At 41.6% G+C, this 25,339-nt stretch overlaps 2 protein-coding genes across 2 annotated transcripts; both read left to right on the top strand.

Annotated features, from left to right (window-relative positions):
- Nucleotides 1–3,858: 3,858 nt before the first annotated feature.
- Nucleotides 3,859–9,536, top strand: SELENOK (selenoprotein K). The gene is made up of 4 exons (XM_060109832.1): nt 3,859–3,966; nt 7,217–7,307; nt 8,753–8,836; nt 9,446–9,536. The coding sequence occupies exons 1-4, from the start codon at nt 3,948–3,950 to the stop codon at nt 9,534–9,536; spliced, it is 285 nt and encodes a 94-aa protein (XP_059965815.1). The 5' UTR covers nt 3,859–3,947.
- A 1,979-nt stretch (nt 9,537–11,515) lies between these two features.
- On the top strand, nt 11,516–25,317 carry ACTR8 (actin related protein 8). Its single transcript, XM_060109637.1, has 13 exons — nt 11,516–11,743; nt 14,661–14,831; nt 16,220–16,330; nt 16,954–17,058; nt 17,341–17,514; nt 18,036–18,129; nt 18,346–18,478; nt 19,772–19,925; nt 20,721–20,816; nt 21,327–21,467; nt 22,510–22,774; nt 23,550–23,713; nt 24,538–25,317. Exons 1-13 carry the CDS (start codon nt 11,621–11,623, stop codon nt 24,679–24,681), a joined length of 1,875 nt encoding a protein of 624 aa, XP_059965620.1. The 5' UTR covers nt 11,516–11,620; the 3' UTR covers nt 24,682–25,317.
- The last annotated feature ends 22 nt before the right edge of the window (nt 25,318–25,339 follow it).

Here is a 25,339-nt window from a genome sequence, read left to right as displayed (position 1 = left end):
CAGTTCCAGAGGCAGCTGTCATTCACAGTAGCCCATCCCTCTGGGCTTAGATTGGAACTGAGATGGCTAGGTAATCAATTTAGAGATGCTTAGGGGAATTTTATGCTTAGGGTATCTAGAAAAGAAAAACTGTGGGAAGCTATTTTGTAACTTTGAGAAAACTGAGATACATTTAAATTGTATCCAGAAACCACCTCCCATTCTATATTATGAGTACCACACTGGATTATATCCTATTTCAATACCTCTGCTTATGTGTGGAGAGGCAGTACAGCACAGGAGTTTCTTGTTTGTTTTTTGGGGTCACGCAGCACAGCCTGTGGGATCTTAGTTCCCAGACCAGGGATTGAACCCGGGCCTTTGGCAGTGAGAGTGCAGAGTCCTAACCACTGGACTGCAAGGGAATTCCCTAGCACAGGAGTCAAGAGCACAAACTATAGAGCCAAACTCTTGGTCTTAATCTCAGCTCTGCTCCTTACTAGCTGTGTGACCCTGGGCAAGTCATTTGAGCTCTTTGTGACTCATTTCCTCATCTGTAAAATGGGAATAATAGTAGAGCCCACTTAATAAGGTTGAGGTTTAAATGAATTAATACATCAAAAGTACTTAGAATATTGCCTGGAACAGGGTAAGTAGTATATAAATGTTAGCTATTGTTGTTGTAAGGACTAATAAGTAAAACATGCTTAGAACAGTGCCTGACACATAGTAAACCTTGCATAATATTATCCATTATTAAGAGCATTCATTCAGCCATTCAACCAATATTTACTGAGTACCTTTCCTGTGCCAGGCCAATAATGTCTTCACTCTAGACCAGTGGTGTCCAAAAGGAATATAATGCAAAACATAAATGTGCGCCAAGTACGTAATTTAAAATTTTCTAGCAGTCACGTTAAAAGAGTAAAAAGAAACAGGCAAAATTACTTTCAATAAAATATTTTAATCCAATGCCCAAAATATTATTTCAACATGTAATCAGTATTAAAAATTGCGATATTGGACATCATGTCATTCTAAATCTCTTCATCTAGTGTGCATTTTGCACATACAGCACATCTCATTTCAGACTAAAGCCATATCTCAATGCTCAACAGCCACATGTGGCTGGTAACTAACATGCAGTTCTTGACATGAAAGGTTAGGGAAAGGAGGGAAATGTTCTTTGTCCTCTGGCCCATCCTGCTACTAATTACCTATATAATCTATCTATCTGAAATATATATAGTATAATATACATATAGTTATATATAATATGTATATATTTTCGGTTTGCAAAGTCCTTTCACATTTGCTATTCGTTGTTTCATTTAATAGGAACATGCCTCACCTTGAAGGATGGATTAGATTTTAAGAGATGGGGAAAATTCCCATCAAGAGGAAACAAATGAGCAGAAGCAACAAGGAAGGAAGACCAGGGGTCTATTAGGAAATTAGTCGCAGAGATAAACCTAAGAAAATATATCAAGGAAGCCCTCAATGCCAGACCATGGAGGCTGGGGTGTGAATTGTCAGGTGGTACAGAGAAACTGAAGATGTGAGCAGGAAAGAGGCAAACTTGGATTAAACAAGAGGCTAAACATATCATGAAATGGAGTGGGAGAGGCTAGAGGTAGTTCATTAGGGAATCACTGCATTAAAATCTCAGGAAGAAATAATCTAGATAGAGGGATGAAGAGGAAGAGAGAGCCTAGCAGTGTCTGGTACTCAGGAGATCCCAATATTAGTTCTCTTCCTCCTTTGGTGATTGGGAGATTTTTAGGGAACTTTTAGATAGACCTCTCTCTCTTTCTCTCTGTCTGTCTCTCTCCCTCCCTCTCTAACAACAAACATCTGAGTACCTACTACCTGCCAAGGACTATAATAGACCTTGAAGATATGAGGGAACAAAGCAGGTAAGATTCCTGACCTCTTACATCTTATATTTTCTGGAAAGAAACAAACCAATTATGACATAAAATATTTTCACATCATGATAAGTACTATGAAGAAAATAATCATGGAGACGATTGGCTAGGAGAAGGAATTCAGAAGTGGTGACAGGTAAGCTGAGATCTAAAAGATGAAAGGAGCTGGTTGTGCAAGAAGTCAGGGGAAGAGTGTCCCAGGTAGAAGGAAAAGCATGTGCAGAGTCCTGCAGGCATGAAAAAACTTGGATGCTTGAGACTAAACATCAATGTTGCTAGCACAAAATTTGGGTGGGGATTGTGGCAGGAGGTGTAGCGAAGGGGGCGATCAAATGGACAGGTCATGAAGGGCCCGTAGACCAGGACAAGGAACTGGATCTTAAGAGCAATAGGAAATCACTAAATTTCAGTATTTAAAAGGTTGCAAGCAATGATTTCCATTTTACGATCACTCTTGCTACAGTGTGAAAAACTGCTTAAGGCTGGTAAAGGTGGAAGCTGGGATTTCAGATAGAAAACAACTAGAGAAGAGCAGGTAAGAGATGATGGTGGCATGGCTTATGTTAAGGAAGGTACTTGGGAAAATTAATGACCCCACTCCAATATTTGTGCAGAAAAACCCCCTGCGCTGCAAAACTTTCAAATGAAGGATGTTGTTTTGTCCTATTATGCACTTTTTTTAATTTTAATTTTAATTTTTTTTTGCGGTACGCGGGCCTCTCACTGTTGTGGCCTCTCCCGTTGCGGAGCACAGGCTCCGGACGCGCAGGCTCAGCGGCCACGGCTCACGGGCCCAGCCGCTCTGCGGCATGTGCGATCTTCCCGGACCGGGGCACGAACCCGTGTCCCCTGCATCGGCAGGCGGACTCTCAACCACTGCGCCACCAGGGAAGCCCCTATTATGCACTTTTTTGGGGAAAACTGCTACTGAAAAAGTCAACATGAAAATAAATATTTGTTTATTCTAGGTATTGGAACATACAACTTAACACACATTGTTAAATGTAAAATATTATTTCCGAAATGGAATTTTCCATTTTATTTTAGTTAAGGTGATTAGAAACTTTCTGAGGAGACAACACATGACTTGAGAATTGGGGGGGCGGAATTAGGACTCCATGCAGAAAGAACAGCCAAGTACAAAAGCAAAGGGGCAGGAATGAGACTACCATGGTCAAGGACCAGAAAGTAGCCCAGTGGCTGGAGCCGAGTAAGTACCCATCAGCACAAGGTACGTGGGCCATATTTAATCAATCAGCACAAGGTACGTGGGCCATATTTAATCAATGACCACGAGACAGCTTCTCATTCATCTGTCACCTCCACAGTGCTGGCAATATCACGAAGTAGCCAGCAATAAAAAACAAGCAGAGAAAGGTCTCGAGCTACCCCGCGCTACAGTATTTTTTAGCTGTGTCACAAGCGCTGATAAAAACGCCATCCACTTCTAGCGAACCAAGAGGAGAAACACCGGTTCTAAAGAGAATGAGTACATTGTCTAGATAGGGCCTGTGTATTCCCGAAGTCTTGACCGTAAAGCTCTTTTCGGATTGATCACCGCCTCCGCCCGCAAGGCACTTCCCTGCACACCTTGAAAGATCCACAATTCTGGAAAATTCTCAGGAACCTCCTCCTGCCGGCGGTTCTCCAAATCACTTCACACGTGACCTTGCCTTCCCAACCCTGCGCCCTTCAAACAACTAGAAAGCAGCGTAACTTCTCCCGGCAGCGCAAACGAGCTCTCCAAACTCCACTGCCGAAGGAGCCAGGAAAGTCCGCGTTTACAGGCTAAATCCGCAACGTCACATCCTATCACCTGCCCCAGCCTCCACCTTACATCGAAAATCGCCAGCATGACGAGACCAAAAAGCCCGTCGAGGGCGTGTCCCCCCAGAGCCAATGGGCTCTGTCCACCTCCCTCCTCTGTCCCTGTTTTGTCTGTTCGTGGCCTGTGACGTCAGAGGGAGGAGCGCGGAGGGAGATACGGAAAGTGAGAGGGGCCAGTCCCCACTGTCTCTCTGGAGGCGGAGAAGGAGCAAGATGGTTTACATCTCGAATGGTGAGTCGCAGCGGTTACGTGGGCGACCTCCGTCCTGGGAGGCCGAGCCCCGGGTTTCTTCCATCCTCGCCCGCCGTCCCGGCGCCGCTTTTCCGGGCACGCCCCGAGGCCAGGGGGCGAAGTCGCCCGGGCCTGCGGCTTGTCGGCCGAACGTCCCTGAGCCGCGGCGGGGGCCGTGGTGACGGCGGTGCCGAGTGCCCGGCGTCCTCGCCCTCCTGGAGCTTCTGCTTGTGGATCTCGGAAAGTGGTCTTTCCTGTCGGGCGTCAGTGTCCTTAACTAGAAAAGACCACAGTGTTCACGCCGTTACGTAGCGCTTGTGCCTCGGGCACTTTTTTTTAGCGTTGTTCGTTTGTCCGCTCATTGTCTTAATGTCGCCTTATCCGAGTGATACCCTACTATATGTTTTGCGGGTGGAGACTGAGGCGCAGCCGGATTAAATAGCTTGCCCAGTATCACAGAGGTAGTTCTAATGGCTCAGCCGGGTTTCTAACGCAGGTAGACTGACGTCTGCGTTCTTACGGTTTTCTACTACGCTGCCTCTTTCTGTAATGTGTAAGAGAGTTGAAGAAAAGCTTTGGATAGGCTTTTTATCCCAGCAGAGGGGTAGCTCGTCACGCATGTAGCTTTCTGCCCCAATTTCAAGGGCCACAGGGAGTAGCATGACTCCCTGTAGGAGCAAGTTGATTATTCCTGGAATGGAGAAGCTGAGAGAGACTTAATTCAGTGACTCCCCAAAGACAGTGAATGGGAAGGAAAGACACAGTATGACTGGGTCAGAACAGTGTCAGAACTGCCTGCCCACTTGTTTGACTCAGGTGAAATAAATGCCTCGGTGCACTCTTAACTAGTTCTTGCATCACTGGAACCAGGTCCTGGTTCTATTTGAGTCATCTGTTTATCTTCAGAGACCAAGAAGGTAGTGAGAAATCTTCTGGCTGAGTGCACTTTGCATTTCTTTGCTTTTCAAAATCTCACTTTCTCTTCCTCCTTATCTCTTACTTAAAAATCTTTGAAACAAGTAGGTTGATGGACACTAAAGATCAAAGTTTCATCTTCGTTTTGGGCACTTGCAGACTTTGTGTTATATTCTTTGTGGTTAAGACTGGCAGCTTCTATTATTTATTGAATAATTCCTTGTATTTGTAGTGTGTCTTTTTGTGTATGCATTGTTGTTTTTGATCTACATAAATAACATAAAGGTCCTACTAGGGCCTCTAATCTCACTTTTATAGTTGAGAAATGGCCAACTGCAACTTATTTCTCTCTGAGGATATTGGGAGGGGAGGTTTCTGCCTTCAGAAACTGGGAAGAAAAGCGCAAAAAAGTCAGAATGGTACAAATGCATGCAATATGTTCTTTAGAATGGCAAAGGAAGAAATGGACGGGTTCCAATTAGATCTATTTCCTCCCTCCCTCCCTTCTTGTCGCTGCGCACAGGCTTTCTCTAGTTGCCTCGAGCGGGGGCTACTCTTCGTTGCGATGTGCAGACTTCTCATTGCGGTGGCTTCCCGTTGCGCAACATGGGCTCTAGGTGCACGGGCTTCAGTAGTTGTGGCTCGCGGGCTCTAGAGCGCAGGCTCAGTAGTTGTGGCACAGGGGCTTAGTTGCCCGGTGGCATGTGGGATCTTCCCGGACCAGGGATCGAACCCATGTCCCCTGCATTGGCAGGCGGATTCTTAACCACTGCTCCACCAGGGAAGTCCTACTTCTATTTTCTTAGAAGGACTGTACCAGCATTTCATAGTTGACAAAACCTTTTTCTCACTGTCAGTTGACTTTTTTTTCTCAACAATTCTATATGATGACTATCCTTGGAATACTTTTTCTTAGAGAAGGAAAATGTCATGTCACCCAACGAAGCAGCGCTAGTAAGAGGCAGAACCAAGCCTATCACTCATACTCTGTCTTTAAGTGTAGCCCCTTTTTCTCAGTAGCTCTGTGAGGGCTCAGGTCCAAGTGGCTACCTGAAAGTAAGCTGGTCAAGGAAAGAGGAGAAGTAAACTGGGCATGGCAGTGAGTGGTGAAGCCCTTGGGAAAATGGAGAGGAGAGGTAGTTGACAGATGGCTCGTCTCCCAAAATATTCTAACCTGTTGATTTGCAAGACTGAAACTCTAGAGTATTAACTTTTCCTGATGTAGCTTCTATTATTTAAAGTGGTTCGAAAAATGTATCCATTTTTCTGTAAGATAAAACTGGAGTCCGTAATTCGGATCAACAACATTCTGTTAAAGAAAAATTGTGGTCATTTTAATGAACAAGCCAAATTCTCTTTAGTACTTAGAGCCCACAAATTCTTTGATATATAAAAATTTTAATATAACAACTGATCCTGAAGATTTTAAGGGTATGTATAAACAGTCTTTTTATATAGGCAAGAGACTTTGCAAGTGAAAGAGATACTCAGTAACACATTTAGGAAAATGGAAGTGGTGTGAGCATTCTTTATATTCACTCATCTCATTTGTTTCCTCAAAATACTTGAATAAAGGTATTGTACACCCATGTTCATAGCGGCATGTTCACAGTAGCCAAAAGGTGGAAGCAACCTAAGTGTCCATCAGTAGATGAATGGATAAACAAAATGGAGTATATACTTACATTGGAATATTCATCAGCCTTAAAAAAGGAAGGAAACTTTGACATATGCTACAATATGGATGAATCCTGAAGACATTGTGCTCAGTGAAATAGCCAGTTACCAAAGTACAAACATTGTATGATTCCTCGTACAAGGTTCCTAGAGCAGTCAAATTCATAGAGATAGAAAGTAGAATGGTGGTTTTCAGGGGCTGGGGGAAGGGAGAAATGAGGAGTTAGTTTAATGGGTGTGGAGTTTTAGTTGGGGAAGATGAAAAAGTTCTGGAGGTGGCTGACGGTGATGGTTGTATGACAGTGTGAATGTACTTAATGCCATAGAACTGTACACTTAAAAATGGTTAAAATGGTAAATTTTTTTGTGTATTTTACCACAGTAAAAAAAAAAGAGAAAAAAAAACTTGAAATGTCACCCAGCAGAAATTACAAACTATAGGAGGCGTAATTTGACATATTAAAGGAATGACCTCTAGACCACAGAACTTCACTTCCCTAACCTTTCCTTAGAATGATGTACACATAACACACCTTTCCTTGGAACAGTGAACAAGTTGAAAACTGAGCCTATGATTGTTACCTAACTGATTAAATGTAATGCATCTTGTGTCAGGGATTTGTTGCACTAACTGAAGTTTCTTTATTCTTGTCTATAGGACAAGTGTTGGACAGCAGGAGTCAGTCCCCATGGAGATTGTCTTTTATAACGGATTTCTTCTGGGGAATAGCCGAGTTTGTGGTTTTGTTGTAAGTATAGTAGTCCTCTTAATAGCCCTGATATTTAAGTTCAGCTTGCCTGAAGCACTTTTTAATTGTAATTTTTATTAATAGCTTTCCCAAGGGAGATGAAGACTTGTGTAGTGATAAAACTGCCCCAAACATCTTTTATGATTATGAGTATGTTCCTTGAGTTAGTAAGCTTGACCATGTCTTAGCCGTGGTGGTAACCATTTCAGCCTGCAGCTATGGGGCCAGACCTGCTCGTTCTGCTGCCAGATGACAGCACTTTGCTTTCTCCCTACTGTTCCTGCCTTTAGTGTGTATGTGCAGCTTTTATGGCATAGTATACAACAAGTAAACAGGGGAATTAGATCTTGATTTTTAAAAGCTCCCAAGGCATAAACTTTTTTTTAAATGAAGGGTTAGCATCGATACAGAGGAGACAAAAATTTAAACTTCACCCTAATTTCAAGCGATTCTTAGTTAAATTCATTTTTTGGTCTTTCATATGCTGTTTGTTTTATGAAAATTGTTCATCTACTAACAAGTCTTACTCATCCAAAGTTTGAATATACATTTGAGTGTCTCGTGGGCAGAGAACTGCAGATATGCAGAGATGTGGGATTTCTCCTTCCTTCATTGATTTTAATATCAGTAAATGTCTTCTTTTTACAAGGGGCCTTGCGGTGGGCATGATTGTGGGAGGAGGACATCAGAGGAGGTTATTCCAGGTGGAAGAGGCACAGCAAAGATGGCAGAGAAATTTGAAAATCAGCCTATGCTCTTTATACTTAATTTGATTGTAGCTCTGGTTTAGAAAGATTAATCTGATGGCTGCATGTGGCATAAATTAGATGGGGTAAAATGGAAGAAACTGTTCCATAGAGAAATACAATAGGGGACAGAGAGGCCTAAGTTAAGTTACTCATTGCAAAACTTCTTTGCAATCTCTTACAAATTTCACCTCCATATTGTTTATTTAAAATATTGTTTTAATTTAGTTAAATCCTTCCCTCTCCACAAAGAAAATTCCATTTAAACGGATTGCCAGAAAGCCCTGTGCCTCTGGCACACCACTTCAGCCCCTCCTTCCCCAAGGTAACATTAGGTAGGCTCTTGGCACAGGAAATGGACATGCAATACTATAAAAGCAGACTCGGACTTGACAACTGATACAGAGCAGAGGAAGGAAGTTGGAGATGACTCTGGTTTCAGAGTCATTGCTAGACTCTGTCTAGAAGAGTTACAGCAAACAAGGAAGACAAGGAATGGTGGCTTTGGCACAGAACATAGCACACTCTGTTTAGACTTGTGCTTGCGCTAGATAGTGTTGTCCAGCTGGCTTCAAGAAATGTGGGTTTGGAGCTAAGTTAGGGTAGTCATCCTCCCACAGAGATGATAGTTGGAACCATGGAAATGCATTTTTTAATGTTGAAAGTGGATCTTCTGTTGTTTTCTGCCCCTTGTTTCAGTTTCAGAACTCTGTTTCAGCAAGATGTGAAAAAGAGAAGAGGCTACGGAAGCTCATCTGATTCCAGATATGATGATGGAAGAGGGTATAATTTTTTAAATTGATAAACAATGTTTTTACCCCTCTGTGTAATATAATTAAATTAGAGATAAGTAGGCAGACAAACATAGTTAGGCTCATGGTAATTAAAGGCTTAAATTCTATTTCACAAAATTAATGTATTACTGTAAATTAAATCAAATTGCCTTTGATTTGATAATCAGAGTTAATCTGACAAAGCTAAAATGTATATCAAATATCCTATGGGAAAAGTCTAAATTAGAGGATGAAAACTGATGGCCAACATTAAAATCTAGAGGTTTCACTTTAGAATCTGGATTTCCAGCTGCTAATGAAAATCTCAGGATCCCGCAGCACTGGGTGGGGATTGTGTTTCTGTATGGCAAAAATCAGCTGGAGCTGCGTTTCAGTTGGACATTTATAGGAGGAGCTGTTCCATTTATCCTAACCCTTGCTTGACTCACTTTCCTCATGCACATTATGCATCTGGTCTCTTTCAGTATTTGAATTTGTGACTCGCGACCTAAATGGTAGTTCCTATTTTAAATAAAGAAGAGGGTCTATTTGAGTGTTTAAAAGGAATCAATTGAAGTAGTGTCTACTAAACAGTAGAAATTAACTTTTCGTATCTTAGGCCACCAGGAAACCCGCCCAGAAGAATGGGTCGAATTAATCATCTGCGTGGCCCTAATCCTCCTCCAATGGCCGGTGGATGAGGAAGGTAACTTAAAACCTGCAATTCTGCAGGGATTTCATTTTGAAAATGCCTCCTTAGGCAGGTTTTCTTTAGGAAAGCAGAAGTCACAACATTTGGTAATTACTCAGACATCTTATTTGGAAAAATATTTTTATCTTAACCCTTGAAAAATTGTCTTTTGAATCAAAATGTCTTTTGAAGAAGGTTTTATAACATGTAATGACTAGCTTTTTCATACAGATCCAAATTACTAACTAGTAACTATTATAACATTTTCTTTTAGGTAAATGTCTGCTCTAAGAAGCAGACAACTGGACAAGCACATTCATAGCAGAAGGAAACCATCAAGAAATGGAGTGTTGACCACACTGGACAAGTTAGATGAATGTGTACTCTAAACAAGGATTGCTCTGTGTCCTCACAGATGAATGAGGTTGTGCTGGGAATTCCCCCCTGCAGGGATCTGGCATGACTGACAGGCAGTTCTATAAATGCACATGTTTGTCTCATCTTTTTTGTATCGTTTATGAAAGTATTAATATAGTTTTAATAAGTAAATATTTTTAGGTTACAAGACTGACTTCTCATCTTTATATAATTAAAACACAGAAAGCTCCAAATTTGAAGGAAAATAAATGGGTGCATATTGAGTACTATTAGTGTCACCTTTTTCAACTTCTGAAATACTGTTCATTGCTTTTGTTGTTCTTTATAAATAAATCACAGTGTATTTCAGTAGTATGCATATGATATCTGTGCTCTTGAATTAATTTTTATCTTAAAACCTATTTGTCCCATGGATCTTTAATACAATGTGTCTTACTTGCTACCAGATGTAATTATCAGGGTATTTGTAAAGCCATAACCAACAAACCTGAGCTACAAAATGTAGATTTGCTAGGTGGTCTTTAAAATCGAGGACTTCAATGCTATCTTTACCAATTTTAATTCAAAACCATTGCTTAAGATACTGCCTGTTGGCTTTAACCCCATCTGAATGCTGGTAACTCTCATTCTTTCACTAGAATGAACGCTCTATGAGGTTAGGGATTTTGTCTTCTTTGCCCCAGAGCTTTGAACAGTGACTACGTGTAACAGGCACTGAAATATTTATGGAAAAAATGAATAATACAGATAATTCTACTTTGTGTTTAACAGTCTTTGAAACCAAAGTGTTCAGTAAAAGCACTTTTATATCCGTTTATAAGTATTTATTCAACTCTGTTTGCCAGAAAATGGGGATGTAGTGGCATTAATAAACACTGGTCTGTATGAAAACCAGACTACAGGCGGACAAGACTGGAAGCAGGGAGTTGGGTTTAGAGGATGTTGTGGTGGTCCAGGTGAGATCGGAGCAGGTAGTAGCAGGAGGAGTGGAGAAGTGGATGCATTCAAGGCATATTTGAGGGACTGTGGGATTTGCTGATGGATTTGGATGTAGAAGATGTGGACAATTGAAGAAACAAGTGAAACAGGATGGTGAAAATGGGAGTAGATTTTTTGGGGGGAGGCGGGGATCGAGTTACATTTTGGATATATTTAAGTTTACAACGCCTTCTAGACATCTAAGTGGAGATACTAAATAAGCAGTTGGTTATCAGGGCGAGATTCAAACTGGAAATACATATTTGGGAGTTATCTTCATATTTAAAGCCATGAAACTGGATAAAGTCATCCAAGGAGTGTATAGAGAGAAGCCCTAACTCCAGAGAATCCTAACATCAGAGGCCCGGCTGAGCATGGCCAGTGAACTACGAGGAGAACTAGAATTACGTATGGTGTCTGAGAACCCAGAAAAGACAGGTGTGATGAAGAAACGAGACACCAGTTACCAGCTGCTCCACAGCAAGCACGCAAAACAAAACACAAGTAGGTTGCGGGCATGCTGCAGCCAGGACCAATCACAGCAACATCCAGCCAGTGCACCCTCCCACCTCACCCTCCTCCGTGCAGCTCCGCCCTTCCGCTTTCCCGGAATGCTCTGGGCCGACTCCCGGCAGCCATCTTGGTTGTGGGCAGTCGGCCGAGAAGTTGAGCCTGCTCCGAGGCCTCTTCTTCGGCGGTCGCGTTGCGTCCTTGAGGCTAGAGGCTGGAGGGGCGTCGGCAGCCGAGATGACCCAGGCCGAGAAGGGGGACACGGAGAACGGGAAAGAGAAGGGCGGGGAGAAGGAGAAGGAGCAGCGCGGCGTGAAGCGACCCATTGTGCCCGCGCTGGTGCCGGAGTCGTTGCAGGAGGTGAGGCGCTGGGGGCGGGCCTCGGACTCGGCTTCCGGGCGGGGCGGGGGGGCCACGGAGCTGGGCGAGGGGAGGAGGCTGGCGAACGGCGGGAGTCTTCGGGTGCCCACCCAGGTGGGCGGTGCAGGGGGGTCGTTCCCCGCTTGCTCCGAGGGCACAGTGCAGATGGCCAGGCCAGTGACACCAGCCACTGTGCGAACCCCAGCCTCCCAGGCCATGAGACCAGCACAGGGCTGTCACCTTCCTGCCAACTAGTTGAGGGGATAGACTGGATGGTGTGTAAGGGCCTTGCCATTTCCCACTCTGTAGGATTCTCCCACTTGGTGGGAAGGGGGAGCTCACGGTTGGGGGTGGGCAGTAAGTACCTAGGGCATGGAGTGGGATGGGGTAGTGCAGAGGACCATAGGGGGAGGTATTGGGCGCACACAGCAGGTATCTCCTCCAGCCCTGACGGTCTGGGACAGTTTCTTCAGTGGAGGTGACACCTGGACAAAGACCTAAAGGATGATTAGGAGTTAGCCAGGGGGAATGTGAGGGCAGGAAAACAGCATGGAAGAGACCTGGGCCAAGGGAGGATATGAAATGTTGGAGATGAGGATGTCTGGAATTGAGGAAGAAGAGGGAGCAAGACATGAGACTGGAGATCGTAACAGGGATGGCATCAAGAGGGTCGTCTAAGCCAGAGCCTGGCCTCTTCTGAAGGGAATGCAGAACTTGGGAAGAGATAGCCAGACTCCGAGCTCCATGATTAACTCGTTTAATCCTCACAATAGCTCTCTGAGGTAGGAACTTTATCTAGAGCAAGGAAGTGGCACAGCCTGAATTTCGAGCCAGATTTGTGAATCTGGAGCCTGGGCCATTAGCCACTATAACAACATTTGCTTAACTTCAGTCATGTAACAACTTTTGTTTTTTCCATATCCTCTGTGAGACCTCTACCATTATTTGCTGAATAACTGTTTTTACTCAGTTTTATCTTAAGCAGTAATGTTCAGGAAATGATGTGTAGGATGTATTGGCTAGTTGTTTTCTGATATGTTAAGGTAGATATGTAATTATTAAAAACTGCTTGTCCACACTTTGGAAAACTGCGTTTACCACCCCAGAGCTTCCCAATCAGTGCGCTGCAGCCTGTGTACTATTAATGAGGTACAGATGTCCCTGATGGCAAGCCACCTCATCTGTTTAACTCAGTTTGCTAGATAAATGTTGTCTGCCATAGCACGCAAAAGCTTGAGAAGTGTGCTGCAGAGCACGAGGCCATGTGAGAGTGGTGCCACGGGCATTCAACAAATACCTCCTAGGCTCCTGTATGCCATGCACTGGGCACAGAGTAGTGAACAAGACAGTAGTAGTCCTTTACATGAAGGTTTTGTCTTTTGAGAGAGCAGACAGTAAATCATTACAAGAATGATAAGTGTCATGAAAAGGAGGGGTGCCATAAGATTTTATTGCAGGAGGACAAATAAACCTGGTCTGATGACATTTAACTTTAGACCTGAAGGGAGGAGTAAGATTTAACAGGGAGAAAGAACACTGCAGGCAAGGGGAGTTGCGTTTGTGAAGGCCTGAATGTCAGCACAGTGAACTAAGAAATCAGGAGACATCTGGGTTGGGAAGATTAAAGAGACTGAAAAGTAAGTGGTTCTAGAGTAAAGCTAGAGAAGTAGGCAGGGTCTTGATCTTGGAGGTTCAGGACTGTATCTTATTGGCAAGTTATGGAAATATTTTAAATGAGGACATGCCAAGAAGACACAACTGTAGCTTAAGGCAGAGCAGAGTAGGTGCTGACTTAGGAGTCACACTGGAATGGTGATTCTCAACAGAGGCATCCTGTTGTCAAAGGGATTGTTGGAGTCCCTTCTTCCCCCACTCCCTCCTGAAACTCTGGGTCGCTCAACAGGTTTACGTGGTAAAGGTTCCCTAGTGATTCAGGTTATATTCTGCCCCCTTGAGAATTACAGATCCAAAAGCCCACAGTCATTACTCCACTGTCCTGATTTGTGCTGCTTTGTCAGTCCTTGTTCACTGTCTCCCAATAATGGATGGTGAAATGCAGCAGAGCTTTTTGACCTGTGAGGATAGAATTGTGAACTCTGGTTTTTTAACTGCAGACTCTTGCCAGATCAGGTAACTAGTACAGAACCAATAAGGGTAAAGTGTTTAAAAAACAATGACGAAAATACAGTTCATGCACATTCTCGGAAGTGGTCCATGTATAAAGTCCACTTACTTTCCAGCATTGCAAAACAGTGATTCTGATCTTAAATTAACTTCCTCTCTCACCTTCTCAACCAATGTTGTCACGTCTGAGTGATCATACTAATTACTTCAGGAGCTTTTGTAAATTGTAGATTCCTAGGCTCTCTCTTCCTGGAGATTCTGAATCAGAAAATTTGTAGTGAAGCTTTAGGGTCTTTTTTGTTTTGTTTTGTTTTAACAAGGATCTTTAGGTGATTCAGATTTAGGGAACCCCATACTTCACAAGTCATAGTATTCCCCACACTCTTATTCGTTGTTCAACTCTCTTCTCTAGTAAATGGGAAGTTCTCTAGTGGTCAGGACTTTGTCCTGGTCACCATTGTATCCACCGTGATTGGCACAGAAATGCCCCCAAATTATAGCTTGATTTGCATTGGGTAGTTAGGATTTCGTTCATCTAAACAAATATTTGTTGACCTATGTACCGTGAGTCAGATCCTCGGCACACAGATACAAAAAGAGTTTGCATTCAGGCAGAGAGCAATATTTGGATGCCTCTTAGAGAACTCCCTTTACTGAATTATTTTGATACCTTTGAGTTTGATAGTCATTACAGGAAACTAATTTCTTAGTCTAGCCTGTTACCTCTGTGTTATTTAACATGTTACCTGCATGTTATTTACTAAGGTCACACTCCTATGTTTTGTATTTGCAGCAAATCCAGAGCAACTTCATCGTTGTCATACATCCAGGTTCAACAACTCTGAGGATCGGTCGAGCCACAGACACACTTCCTGCCAGCATTCCTCATGTTATTGCACGAAGACACAAACAACAAGGGCAGCCCCTGTACAAAGACAACTGGCTCCTAAGGGAGGGACTAAATGTAAGTCAGAAATGGAGGATGCTGGCGTTCCAGTGGTTAGGACTCTGAGTTTTCGCTGCCGAGGGCCGGGGTTCAATCCCTGGTCAGGGAACTAAGATCCCACAAGCCGTACAGCGTGGCCAAAAAAACCCAACCCCCCGCCCCCCCAGCACACACACACAAAAGAAATGTAAGACCTAGAGAGAAAGCCCAGGGTTGTCTCCTTGGGAGGGCTTCAATATTCAATGTATGCCATAATCTTGAATGACATCTTCATAGCTTTAATGTATTTTAAAATAACGACATCATTCAGGGTTACAAATATCATTTTTTATCTGAGCTATCAATTTTAGATTGTACAGAAGTAATTAAAACAAAAGTAAATCTAATTTTTTAACCCATCAGGATGAATTGGATATTGATGAAGATGATCTTTAGTGGAAGATACAGAATTGTCACTCCCTTAAAATGATGCATCCAGGTGTCTATTAACTGACTGCCATATTTTCTCTTCCCCATACTTAGAGTTTAAATTGAGCTCATATTTTCAATCTGTAGCAAATTGAATTGCTACAATAAGCACTTGTTACAATCTTAGATCAAATCATAATTTAAAGGCAAAAAATAGTATTTCCTTGGAGTAAGCATTTACTTAGGATGCAGTAGGCATCCTATTTTGCAGGTGATAATTAACAGGAAAATTTTTGTCATAGGTGTTAAATATGTGTATTGCATTGTAATCTGCTTTAAGTTTTAAATCAAGGGTAGTTTTAGGAACTTGCAGTTTCTATAATTCTTATAGTAAGCCTTAGGGTTCCATTTTTTAGCATAACTAACAGACTCTCCTTAAGTCCATTTCTAAGCTTAAGTATAACGTGACAGTGTAAGAATCTAAAATTCGCATATCTTTGGATCTTACAGTTCTATTTTAGGAATAAATCTCAGGAATAAAAATGGAAAGAAAACAAAATAATATTTTATAAAAATATAGAGTGTTCTTTGCAATATCACAAGAACTTGAATACTCATTAATTAAGTGAAATAACACATGAAGGAATAAAACATTGTTGTAAAATTGTGAACATGAGAATTATATAGATATATGGAAGAGTCTCTTGAATACTTTGTAAATATAAAGTAGCAGTGCTCTGACATCAGTCAAAAGTCACTTGAGGTTATAGATTTTTGCAGATAGTTTTATGACGATGGCTCTTTTCTGATCTTTTAATTTATAAATAATCAGAAGATTACTTTGAATTCTTAAGATTAATACATGTAACAGAGGTGAAGGACATGCTACTTGTTGATGAGGGAGCATTTGCTCTTGCTGGATTAAATTAGTATTTTGCCATTTCTTTCTCTTTTTCACTAAATTCTTTATACTCTTCATCTCTGTTCTTTTTCCCCAGAAACCTGAAAGTAATGAACAAAGACAAAATGGCCTTAAAATGGTGGATCAAGCAATATGGTCTAAAAAGATGTCAAATGGTACAAGACGGATTCCTGTGTCCCCTGAGCAGGTTCAGTCTCAACTCTTTCTTCAGATTCATTCTTTGACCACTGCTGTTAAGTCGTAACCATTCGTGTGCACTCCCTATTTCATTATGCAAATTAAAGATGGGATTTCCTTAAAAGAGGAAGAAAAACCATTCTTAACCACCTACAGACTACCTGAATTGGTGTTGCAAATGTCTAGGCAAGCCAAATAATTTGTAAGGTGGTGTTTCTTGTATCAAGTTGATGAAAATTTAGTTTATCTGAGAGTCTTAAGTGTGTAATTCCAGGATCTTGATGGGAAGCTGTATTCTTACCACATTTGTCATTTTAACGTGATAAACCAGTACTGCTAGGAATGGACATGAGTCTGTATGATATATAAATCTGTATTCAACTTTCAGCAGAGTACGGTATTAATTTTGGACTGACTGAATCACTGCCTAAGTGTTAACATTATGGGAGAAATCAAGATTGTGGTATAGGGCAGGAGAATCCACTTGTGACCAATCAATATTTTCTCACATATCTTGGATTTACGATTAAAATTTGCTACTGTATCTGGTCTGTGAGAGAGGAGAAAAGAGGACAACCCCTTTTTGTTTTCTTGCATGGATTCAGAGAATTTTCGGATGCTCTTTTGTTTCAGGCACGTTCCTACAACAAGCAGATGCGACCTGCGATTTTAGATCATTGCTCTGGAAATAAGTGGACAAACACATCTCATCACCCTGAGTTTTTGGTAGGAGAAGAGGTAGGAAACTTCTTTACAGTGAAATGGAAGAAGAAAACCTAGATACTATTTCTAAAATTAATTTGCTTTGCCACCTAGTTCTAGTTTTTCTTAGCATTCTGTAATCCTACCTTGAGGACCAGATATTCACACTGGCTCCTGAGATGTTACATACACCACTCTCAACATTAGAACAGTCAGCAAATGTTAATGATAATTTCTGACCTTACGTTTTTGAATGTGAATCTAGAAAACCCTGAGAGAAGAGTTTTAACAATGTATTCATCTCCCTGTCTTTTCTAGGCTCTGTATGTTAATCCTTTGGACTGTTACAATATTCACTGGCCTATCAGAAGAGGTCAGTTAAATATTCACCCAGGACCTGGGGGCTCCCTTACAGCTGTTCTGGCAGATATTGAAGTAATATGGTCTCATGCGATACAAAAATACTTGGAAATCCCACTGAAAGATTTAAAGGTAAATTAAAATGACCAGTTATTGGATTGTCTTTAAGATTCTTGGTCAGTAAAAGTATACTATACTCAGTTGTTTGTAAGACAGTGTCCTTGAAGCCTTCTCGACCTTAAGCTGTTAAGGATATCTTTTTTTCCTTCACTGAATTCCCCTCTGGTGCTTTCTTTTTTTTCTCATTTTGTTTGGTTCTTGGTGTACCTCTCAACTGCTTTGCAATCAGCAAGCTTGCTCATGTTTATGCATCTCTCTGGACCTTTTTCGGAAACATCAGTTGTCTTATTTTTCATTTTACAAGCGTTAAATAACTCAAAGGGAAAAAAGCCCACAAAACTTCAGCATTTTCTGTTTCTTTTTTCATAAAACCTAAAGGATAGCAGAGAGCTTTGAATTTTTATTTTGGGCCTCTAGCCATTGCTGCTACTGCTTTAGAGAGAATCCTCTTTGACAACAAGTGTGGTGAAATTTATTTTGACCTGACTTGAGTGTTAACCATTTTATATTTTTTTCTTTGTTCTTCTTTTTAGTATTATAGATGCATCTTGTTAATTCCTGATATCTATAATAAACAGCATGTGAAAGAATTAGTGAATATGATCCTAATGAAGATGGGTTTTTCAGGTATGTCTGATATCCCAGTGAAATCTGCCTGAAATGAGATTGTTTTTGTTTTTACTGACAAAGTTAATCTGATTCACTGCTTTATTGAAATGCTTATTCTGGGAGGGTCAGTGATACTTGGATGATTGCCTGGAGGTTCCTAGACTTTAATTGAATATTTGTTGTAGGATCTTTCCTGCTCCCCAGCTGTTCACCCCTCTGCCTTTTGTTTTTCAGGGATTGTGGTCCATCAGGAGTCTGTGTGCGCCACCTATGGAAGTGGTTTAAGCAGCACGTGTATTGTAGATGTTGGAGACCAAAAGACAAGTGTGTGCTGTGTGGAGGATGGGGTCTCTCATCGGAACACTCGGTGAGGAGCTTGGGAGGAGGTATTCCCTGCTCCTTCTCCCCACACAGCCTGTTCAACTAAAAGCACCATGAGTTAGAAAGAAGTTCTTGTAAGGAATTACATATTTAGATTTTTCATGTGAAACTAGTAAGATTGTGGAAGTGCAAATTCTAACACAGCTATAAATAGCCGATTTTACCTTCCCATTGGAACTCTCTAATGTGAGTTCACATTAGCAGCTCCTGAAAGCCCTAGTGTGTGTTGTGTGCTTTCCCACAGAGGAAGTGTGTATGTAACTCTGTGTCCTTCACTATGGTGTGGCAGAGAGATACCAATCACATTCACAGCAAAGCTTTATTTGGGCAAGTCACGTAGGAGAAAATAGGTTTTCAGGTCTGAATTCTCTAGCTAGCTAGCATTTTGAGTATTTGCTTTTCTTGTCATAATTGTCTTTGGTGAGTGAGGAGTAACTTTATGGTGGTCAGGTCCATTCATTATGTCATCACTGATAGAAGAGGTAATAAAATAACTAGCAGGAGCAGGTTTGCTGCTTGTCTGTCCTGAGACAAGCCCAGCACAGGTAAGCACACTCAGGTAGTGCACACAGCAGTTCTCTGCAGCATTTTGTGCTTCCAGGATGGCTTCTTCAGGATGCTTCAGTTCTTTCTGTCACCCACATAGGAAGTCTGACTCTTAAGTCATAGAAACAAATTTAAAAAGAGGGTCCAAGCAGTCCATGAGAAAGGTTAATTTGTTACCTCCCACCCCAACTTACAGTGCATTCTCAAACCCAGATTGAGTTGTTTGGGCTCATCCATTTGTAACACCTAATGCCATTGGTTTTCAAAGTATAGAGAAAACACTGGACCCAGGGCTTCTACCACTAAAACAACACAGCAGTGATCTTTCCAAATCATAGAAATATTCAGTTAGTGGATAGTATTCGCTAAGATTTTCTCCCTTAAGTTTGTCTTACGGTGTCACTGCCTGCCATTTCTACATGTTGGTGAGTATAGACAGTCAAACAGCTGTCATATGCTACACATATGGACTTGGAAATGAGCCAGATTTAATATGTATTCTGTTTCTTGGACATTTTTTGCAAATAGCATTTTTTGCTTCTAGATGTTCACCACTGGTTTTTGCTAGTTTCCTTTCTGTCTCCCTTACATCCATTCTGTCCTTTCATGCTTTAATTTATCTCTACAACATTTCTTGAAACTTGCTGTGTTTCACTGTGCCTGAGTTTTTGGAGCACCCTTTGCACCTTCTTAACTGACAGGTTACCCATCTGCCCTTTTCTCTTAACACTAGGCTCTGTCTGGCATATGGTGGATCTGATGTGTCAAGATGTTTTTACTGGCTGATGCAGCGAGCTGGGTTCCCTTACAGAGAATGCCAGTTAACAAATAAAATGGATTGCCTTCTTCTGCAGCACCTTAAAGAAACTTTTTGTCATTTAGATCAGGTGGGAGTAAAATCAAAATTGCTGATTATTTTTGTTTTCAGGAAAAATTGAAGATATTTAAAGCTAATTAAAAATTTAACAGTATTATGCAACCTGTTCAACCCAAGTTTATGAAGCCTTGAGGCTGAAGCTCTTAAGGAGTGAGAGAGTTTTTTGGTAAGGGCAGAGCCGTACGGATGTGTCTCAGGCTCTGGAAAACACAGCTAGTTTTTTTAAGAGAGTTTAGCAGATATCTCTCTCCTTAGGATCTACAATCATTCTAATAAAGGATAAAGATAAACCTTTGGATGTAATGAATAGTAGCAGGTAAATACATAGGTATAGACAGTTAATAAAATGGTATCGTTTGAAGCACTTTCTTGGTATTGTGAACAGTCAACATTTAGTCATTGCTGTATATGAATTGCTACCTTTTTATGCTATTTGTTTTAGACCTTTCTTTTTCCAACTTTTTTAAAGCATTTTTCAAGTACATTTTTCATGTAATTCTGAATAAAATTTTTTTTGAGAAACATAAGACAGGGTAACATTTCCCAGTTATTGAGGGAATTTGCTTACTGGTTTGGACATTGTATTGGTGTGTGTTGATAGTGAAGCAAACAAAAATGCACATAGTGGGAATTTCAGAAATGTTGAAAGAGAATCAAGGTACAGTTGAACTCCTGTTTTATTAAGTTCCAGTGGGAGTGGTAGGAAGTTGTAGGGCAGCCCTTTTATAGGTGAGATTTAGATGGCATTTGAAGAGTTTGCATGCACTTTTACTGATTCACTGACAGCATCTTTTCCTGGAATCAGGACATCTCTGGGCTTCAGGACCATGAGTTTCAGATTCGACATCCAGATTCCCCTGCCCTTCTTTACCAGTTTCGATTAGGAGATGAAAAACTCCAGGTAACACATCGGTATATATTTCCATGGGTAGAAAGAAAGGCAGCCAGGTTCAATCAGACTGAGAGAATATGTACTTGTTGGAAACCTCATGAGGAGAGAATGTCAACTGGTTGTAAATTAGCTGCTAACCCAACATTTAAACCACTGGTAGAGTACAGATTAGAACAGATCTGAGCCATTATTTTAATTAGCCAGTATGTGATGAGTTGTTGTTTAGAAAGAGGCACCATTCTTACTAGGAAATTATAAAGTAGATTACTAGGCACTTATTTTACGTTTACTTTGAGATTTCTGGTGTTATATCACCCATTCAATTTGATGATAAGTGAGTTTTCTGGCCTATCATGCACTGAAGAAATAATGTTACTTCTGAAAGAGAATGCTTACTCGGTCTAACTTACAGGATCTGATCTGCCAGTTTTGTTTTTGGAAGAACAAAATTTATTTAATGGGTCAGTTTTTTCAGAAGGCAGTATCCTTGGTTGGTCATTCTTTTCCTTCCATGCACAGGCTCCGATGGCTTTGTTTTATCCAGCAACTTTTGGAATCGTTGGACAGAAAATGACAACTTTGCAGCACAGATCCCAGGGTGACCCTGAGGATCCTCATGATGAACATTACCTGCTGGCCACACAAAGCAAGCAAGAACAGGTCTGTGGTCATTCTGTGTGAGAGGAGACAGTTTTGTCCCTGTATGAGACGTTTGCCCATAATTAATGGATCATTGCAGTGGCTGCAATCTGACAGTATACTAAAGCTGTTACTGTTTTTAAGACCGTAGATGAAATGAAGTCTGTGTTTAAAATCAAGATGACAGATTTCTTTATTCAGCAAACATCAATTTTCAGAATACCAGTCTATAAGATACTTCCCTTTTGGCATGAATTATTTTTTATGTACTTTATGTATAATACTTTATCTACTTTTGAATATTTATCCAGTAGTATTTTCAGTAAAATCTTACCTATTTTAAAATTATCATGCAAAAACTGGGTGGCACAGGCAAAGAGCTGAATTTTTTTGTCCAAAGCTGATCCTAGTTATAGGATGTCTGATTCAGGGGCACAAATTAAAGCTCTTATCTGCTAATGAAACAGCAGCTCATGATGGAGAGAAGAGGGCAGTGAACCTTTTCTAGTCTTTGTTCCTGTCCCAAAGCTGAGCATGGGGTGCTTAGATAAGGTCTGAAAATGAGGACCCATAACAGCCACTGGCCTAAGAATTCCAGTGAACTACTACACTTAAAAACTCAGGGGAAAAAGGTTCATCTACATCGACATTTCAATCTTAAAAATCCAATCAGTAATAGCAAAGTTATAGCTCTTTTACTCAGGAGGAGCTGTGGAGGCGGGGAGGCAGGTGAGGCTTTCCTAAGGAAGAGCCATTTGAGAGAGGGATCTAGGGGGAGAGTGAGGTGTTTCCTCACGCGCTGCTGCCCATGATTGTTTTGGAATTGTCAGCACTTCCTCATCTTCGGCACACCACCCCTCACTCCCAGTTATCCGGGGGTGGAGACCAGGTGCTTGGTTGTAGAACTGTGGTGTGTTTCCTCTCTGCAGCACAGTGACAGACCTTCTTTTTATAGAGTGTAGAGTAGTGGGGTAGGGAGAGGGGGGGATCTAGCTGGAGAACATCAACCATGTTCTATCATAGCCTTACCATCCATTCGATTCTCCTTCTGATTGATTTAAAGTCTGCAAAAGCTACTGCTGACCGAAAGTCTGCATCCAAACCCATTGGATTTGAGGGGGATCTTCGTGGCCAGTCCTCTGATCTTCCAGAAAGACTGCATTCCCAGGAAGTGGATTTGGGATCCTCCCAGGGAGACTGCTTGATGGCTGGCAATGATTCTGAGGAAGCTCTCACTGCACTGATGTCCAGGAAGACTGCCATCTCGCTGTTTGAAGGGAAAGCCCTGGGCCTGGATAAAGCCATCCTCCATAGCATAGACTGTTGTTGTAAGCATGTTGGGAGCCGGGAGAGAGCAATTACAGGGTTCAGGCTAGGGTGTAGTTTTGCCCTGCAGCATGTTCATGCAAAAGCTATTGAGCAAAAAAAAAAAAAAAAAGAAAAGAAAAGCTATTGAGCATCTGCTTTGTGCCTACATTGTCAGGTGTTAGGATCTGGTTCCTGGCCTCGCTAAGCATGGAGCCTAGTGGAAGAGACCAAAACAAGTCAACTTACCACACAAAGATGAAATTACAACTGTGGCAGGTGCTACAAAATTGAACTAAAGGGTTCTGACTGAGAGTTTCTGATTGAGGGATTTAATAGGGGGTTTTTACTCAGGAGAGGCTGTGGAGGCGGGGAGGCAGGGAAGGCTTTCCTGAGGAAGAGCCATTTGAGAGAGGGATCTAGGGGGAGAGTGAGGTGTTACCTTGGTATTCCAGGTAGATGGAGAAGCCTGTGTGAAGGCCAGTGTGGCTGGAAAGCAGGATGCAGGGTGAAGCTGTGGGAAGTGGTGGGGACACACCACGCTGGACTTTGTAGGCCCTGCTAGAGATTCTGGTCCTAATCCTGCTACTAGCAGGGTCAGGGGTGGGAGAGCAACATGCTCACATTTGTGTTTTGCAAGGTTCCTCTGGCTGCATGGTAGCATTGTCTAGGATGGGTTGGGAGAGAGACCTTTGAGAAGGCTCCTGCAGTTATCCAAGCAAGAGATGATGGTGGCTTGGCCTGGGGTGGTGGTGGATATGGAGAAAAAGCGTGGAGGGGATTTCACTGTCTTTTCAGCATCTGATGAAACCAAAAAGAAGATGTACAGCTCCATCCTGGTGGTGGGAGGTGGTTTGATGTTTCATAAAGCTCAAGAATTTCTGCAGCACAGAATTCTCAATAAGATGCCACCTTCATTCAGGCGAATTATTGAAAATGTGGATGTGATCACAAGGCCCAAGGTATGTTGTACATGGTGCAAGTTGTACTCTTTGCCAGTGAAACAGCATTATTTCTAGTTGTATTGGACAGAGAAAATCCTGGGAGGCGTGGGTTTGCATCTGGGGAGTTCTTAAGGGCTTGGAGCAAGTGGAAAAATTACTTTCAGCAGGTCACAGATGTGGTGAAAGGAACTCTGGACTAGGGACTAGGTTACTGGCTTTTAGTCCCTGCTGTGCCCTCCAAACTAGCATGACTGACTTCACCTTTGTCAAAGGACTGGATGGGGCAAGGAGAAGACTGACTGTTCTCATGCTGTCAGCCAGAACAATTCCATTTTTATCTCTTTCATATTAAGAATCTCCTGCTAGTCCCTAGACCAGGTGATATTCAAGGATCTTTTTGGTTTGAACTATCTTGGCAACCATAAACACAGGAATTTAGAAACAGATTGTGTCTGTATTTTATTATTCTGACAATTCCTGGGAATATTTTTATTTAATTTTAATTCTGAGGGAGGGATCGTGGGATATATTTATTCCAGTCAAACTTCAAAATAAGTTATGTCCTTACATATGTTCCTGCCTATAGGGACTCTTTGTGGAATAATAGTAAATAGTGAATAGTAGCATTTTCAGTAATAAAAACTAAAAAATTTTCTTGTGAGTTGAAATAGAAGATGTCTGTGGACGTTCATGGATCCTTCATGGGTCTTTAATGCAAGTTGAAAATCAGATTTATTCCATATTGACTCAGCAGGGTTTTTTCTACCCCCAAATTCAAGTAAATGATTAAGTATATGTCTTGTCTGCTTACACTGAAATATCTTTGTTTATCACCTCTCTAGGACATGGATCCCCGGCTGATTGCATGGAAAGGAGGGGCAGTGTTGGCTTGTTTAGATACGACACAGGAGCTGTGGATTTATCAGAGAGAATGGCAGCGCTTTGGCGTCCGCATGCTACGAGAGCGAGCTGCTTTTGTGTGGTGAAATGGACAGAAAAGTCACTGTTGAAGACCAACACATAACCTCGTGGTATAAAAGACTTATAGAACATTTATATTCTAATTTATTGACCTAGGTGCTTAAGTTTTATGAAAATAAATGAATTTTAACTTTTATGTTGAGAACATGACATTGGTGTAAAAAATAAGCTGCTTTTGTAGTCAGGACATTTGAGAATAAATATGAACTTAGTCTTCAGTGGTAAACTCTCCTGCCCCTTCTTCAGGCTCTCTAACTCCCGATGGTCTAAATTGTTGCAGTAGAATGGTTCTCAGGTGGTGAAGCCCTTCATTTAGGTTGGCTTCTGCGAGTCATCAGGCAGTCTCACATAACCATGAGGGGTGGGTGTGTGACTGTGTACCTGAATTGTGAGAAATGTCTGGTCACGCATTTTCCCTCTTATCTAGTACAGCAAGCACGTATGTCATGACTTGTGTATGCTGCTAAAATTCCAAATAGGAAAGAAAGTTTTTTGTTTTTTTAAAATTTTCTCCTGTATTACAAAAAATATTGGGGCACGTTCAGGTCTAGATTTCCAGAGGCAAAGATTTAAGGCTGGGCTGGCTGGCTTTTGTTACTGACATAATCTGGGGTGGGCTTGGGGAAGGAAAACAGTCATTGACCAAAACAGAACAGAAATGAA

This window comes from Mesoplodon densirostris, chromosome 10, assembly GCF_025265405.1.
Source record: "Mesoplodon densirostris isolate mMesDen1 chromosome 10, mMesDen1 primary haplotype, whole genome shotgun sequence".
Taxonomy (NCBI): Eukaryota; Metazoa; Chordata; class Mammalia; order Artiodactyla; family Ziphiidae; genus Mesoplodon; species Mesoplodon densirostris.
Note: the sequence above shows the minus strand (reverse complement) of the source record. Positions and strands in the feature narration are given on the sequence as shown.

What these genes read in the sequence shown, in the direction of transcription:
- ACTR8 (XM_060109637.1), top strand. Translation starts at nt 11,621, where the DNA reads ATGACCCAGGCCGAGAAGGGGGACACGGAGAACGGGAAAGAGAAGGGC. An exon ending in CCATAGCATAGACTGTTGTT is followed by an intron (nt 22,775 to 23,549) that starts GTAAGCATGTTG and finishes CTGTCTTTTCAG; the next exon opens with CATCTGATGAAACCAAAAAG. An exon ending in ATGTGATCACAAGGCCCAAG is followed by an intron (nt 23,714 to 24,537) that starts GTATGTTGTACA and finishes TCACCTCTCTAG; the next exon opens with GACATGGATCCCCGGCTGAT.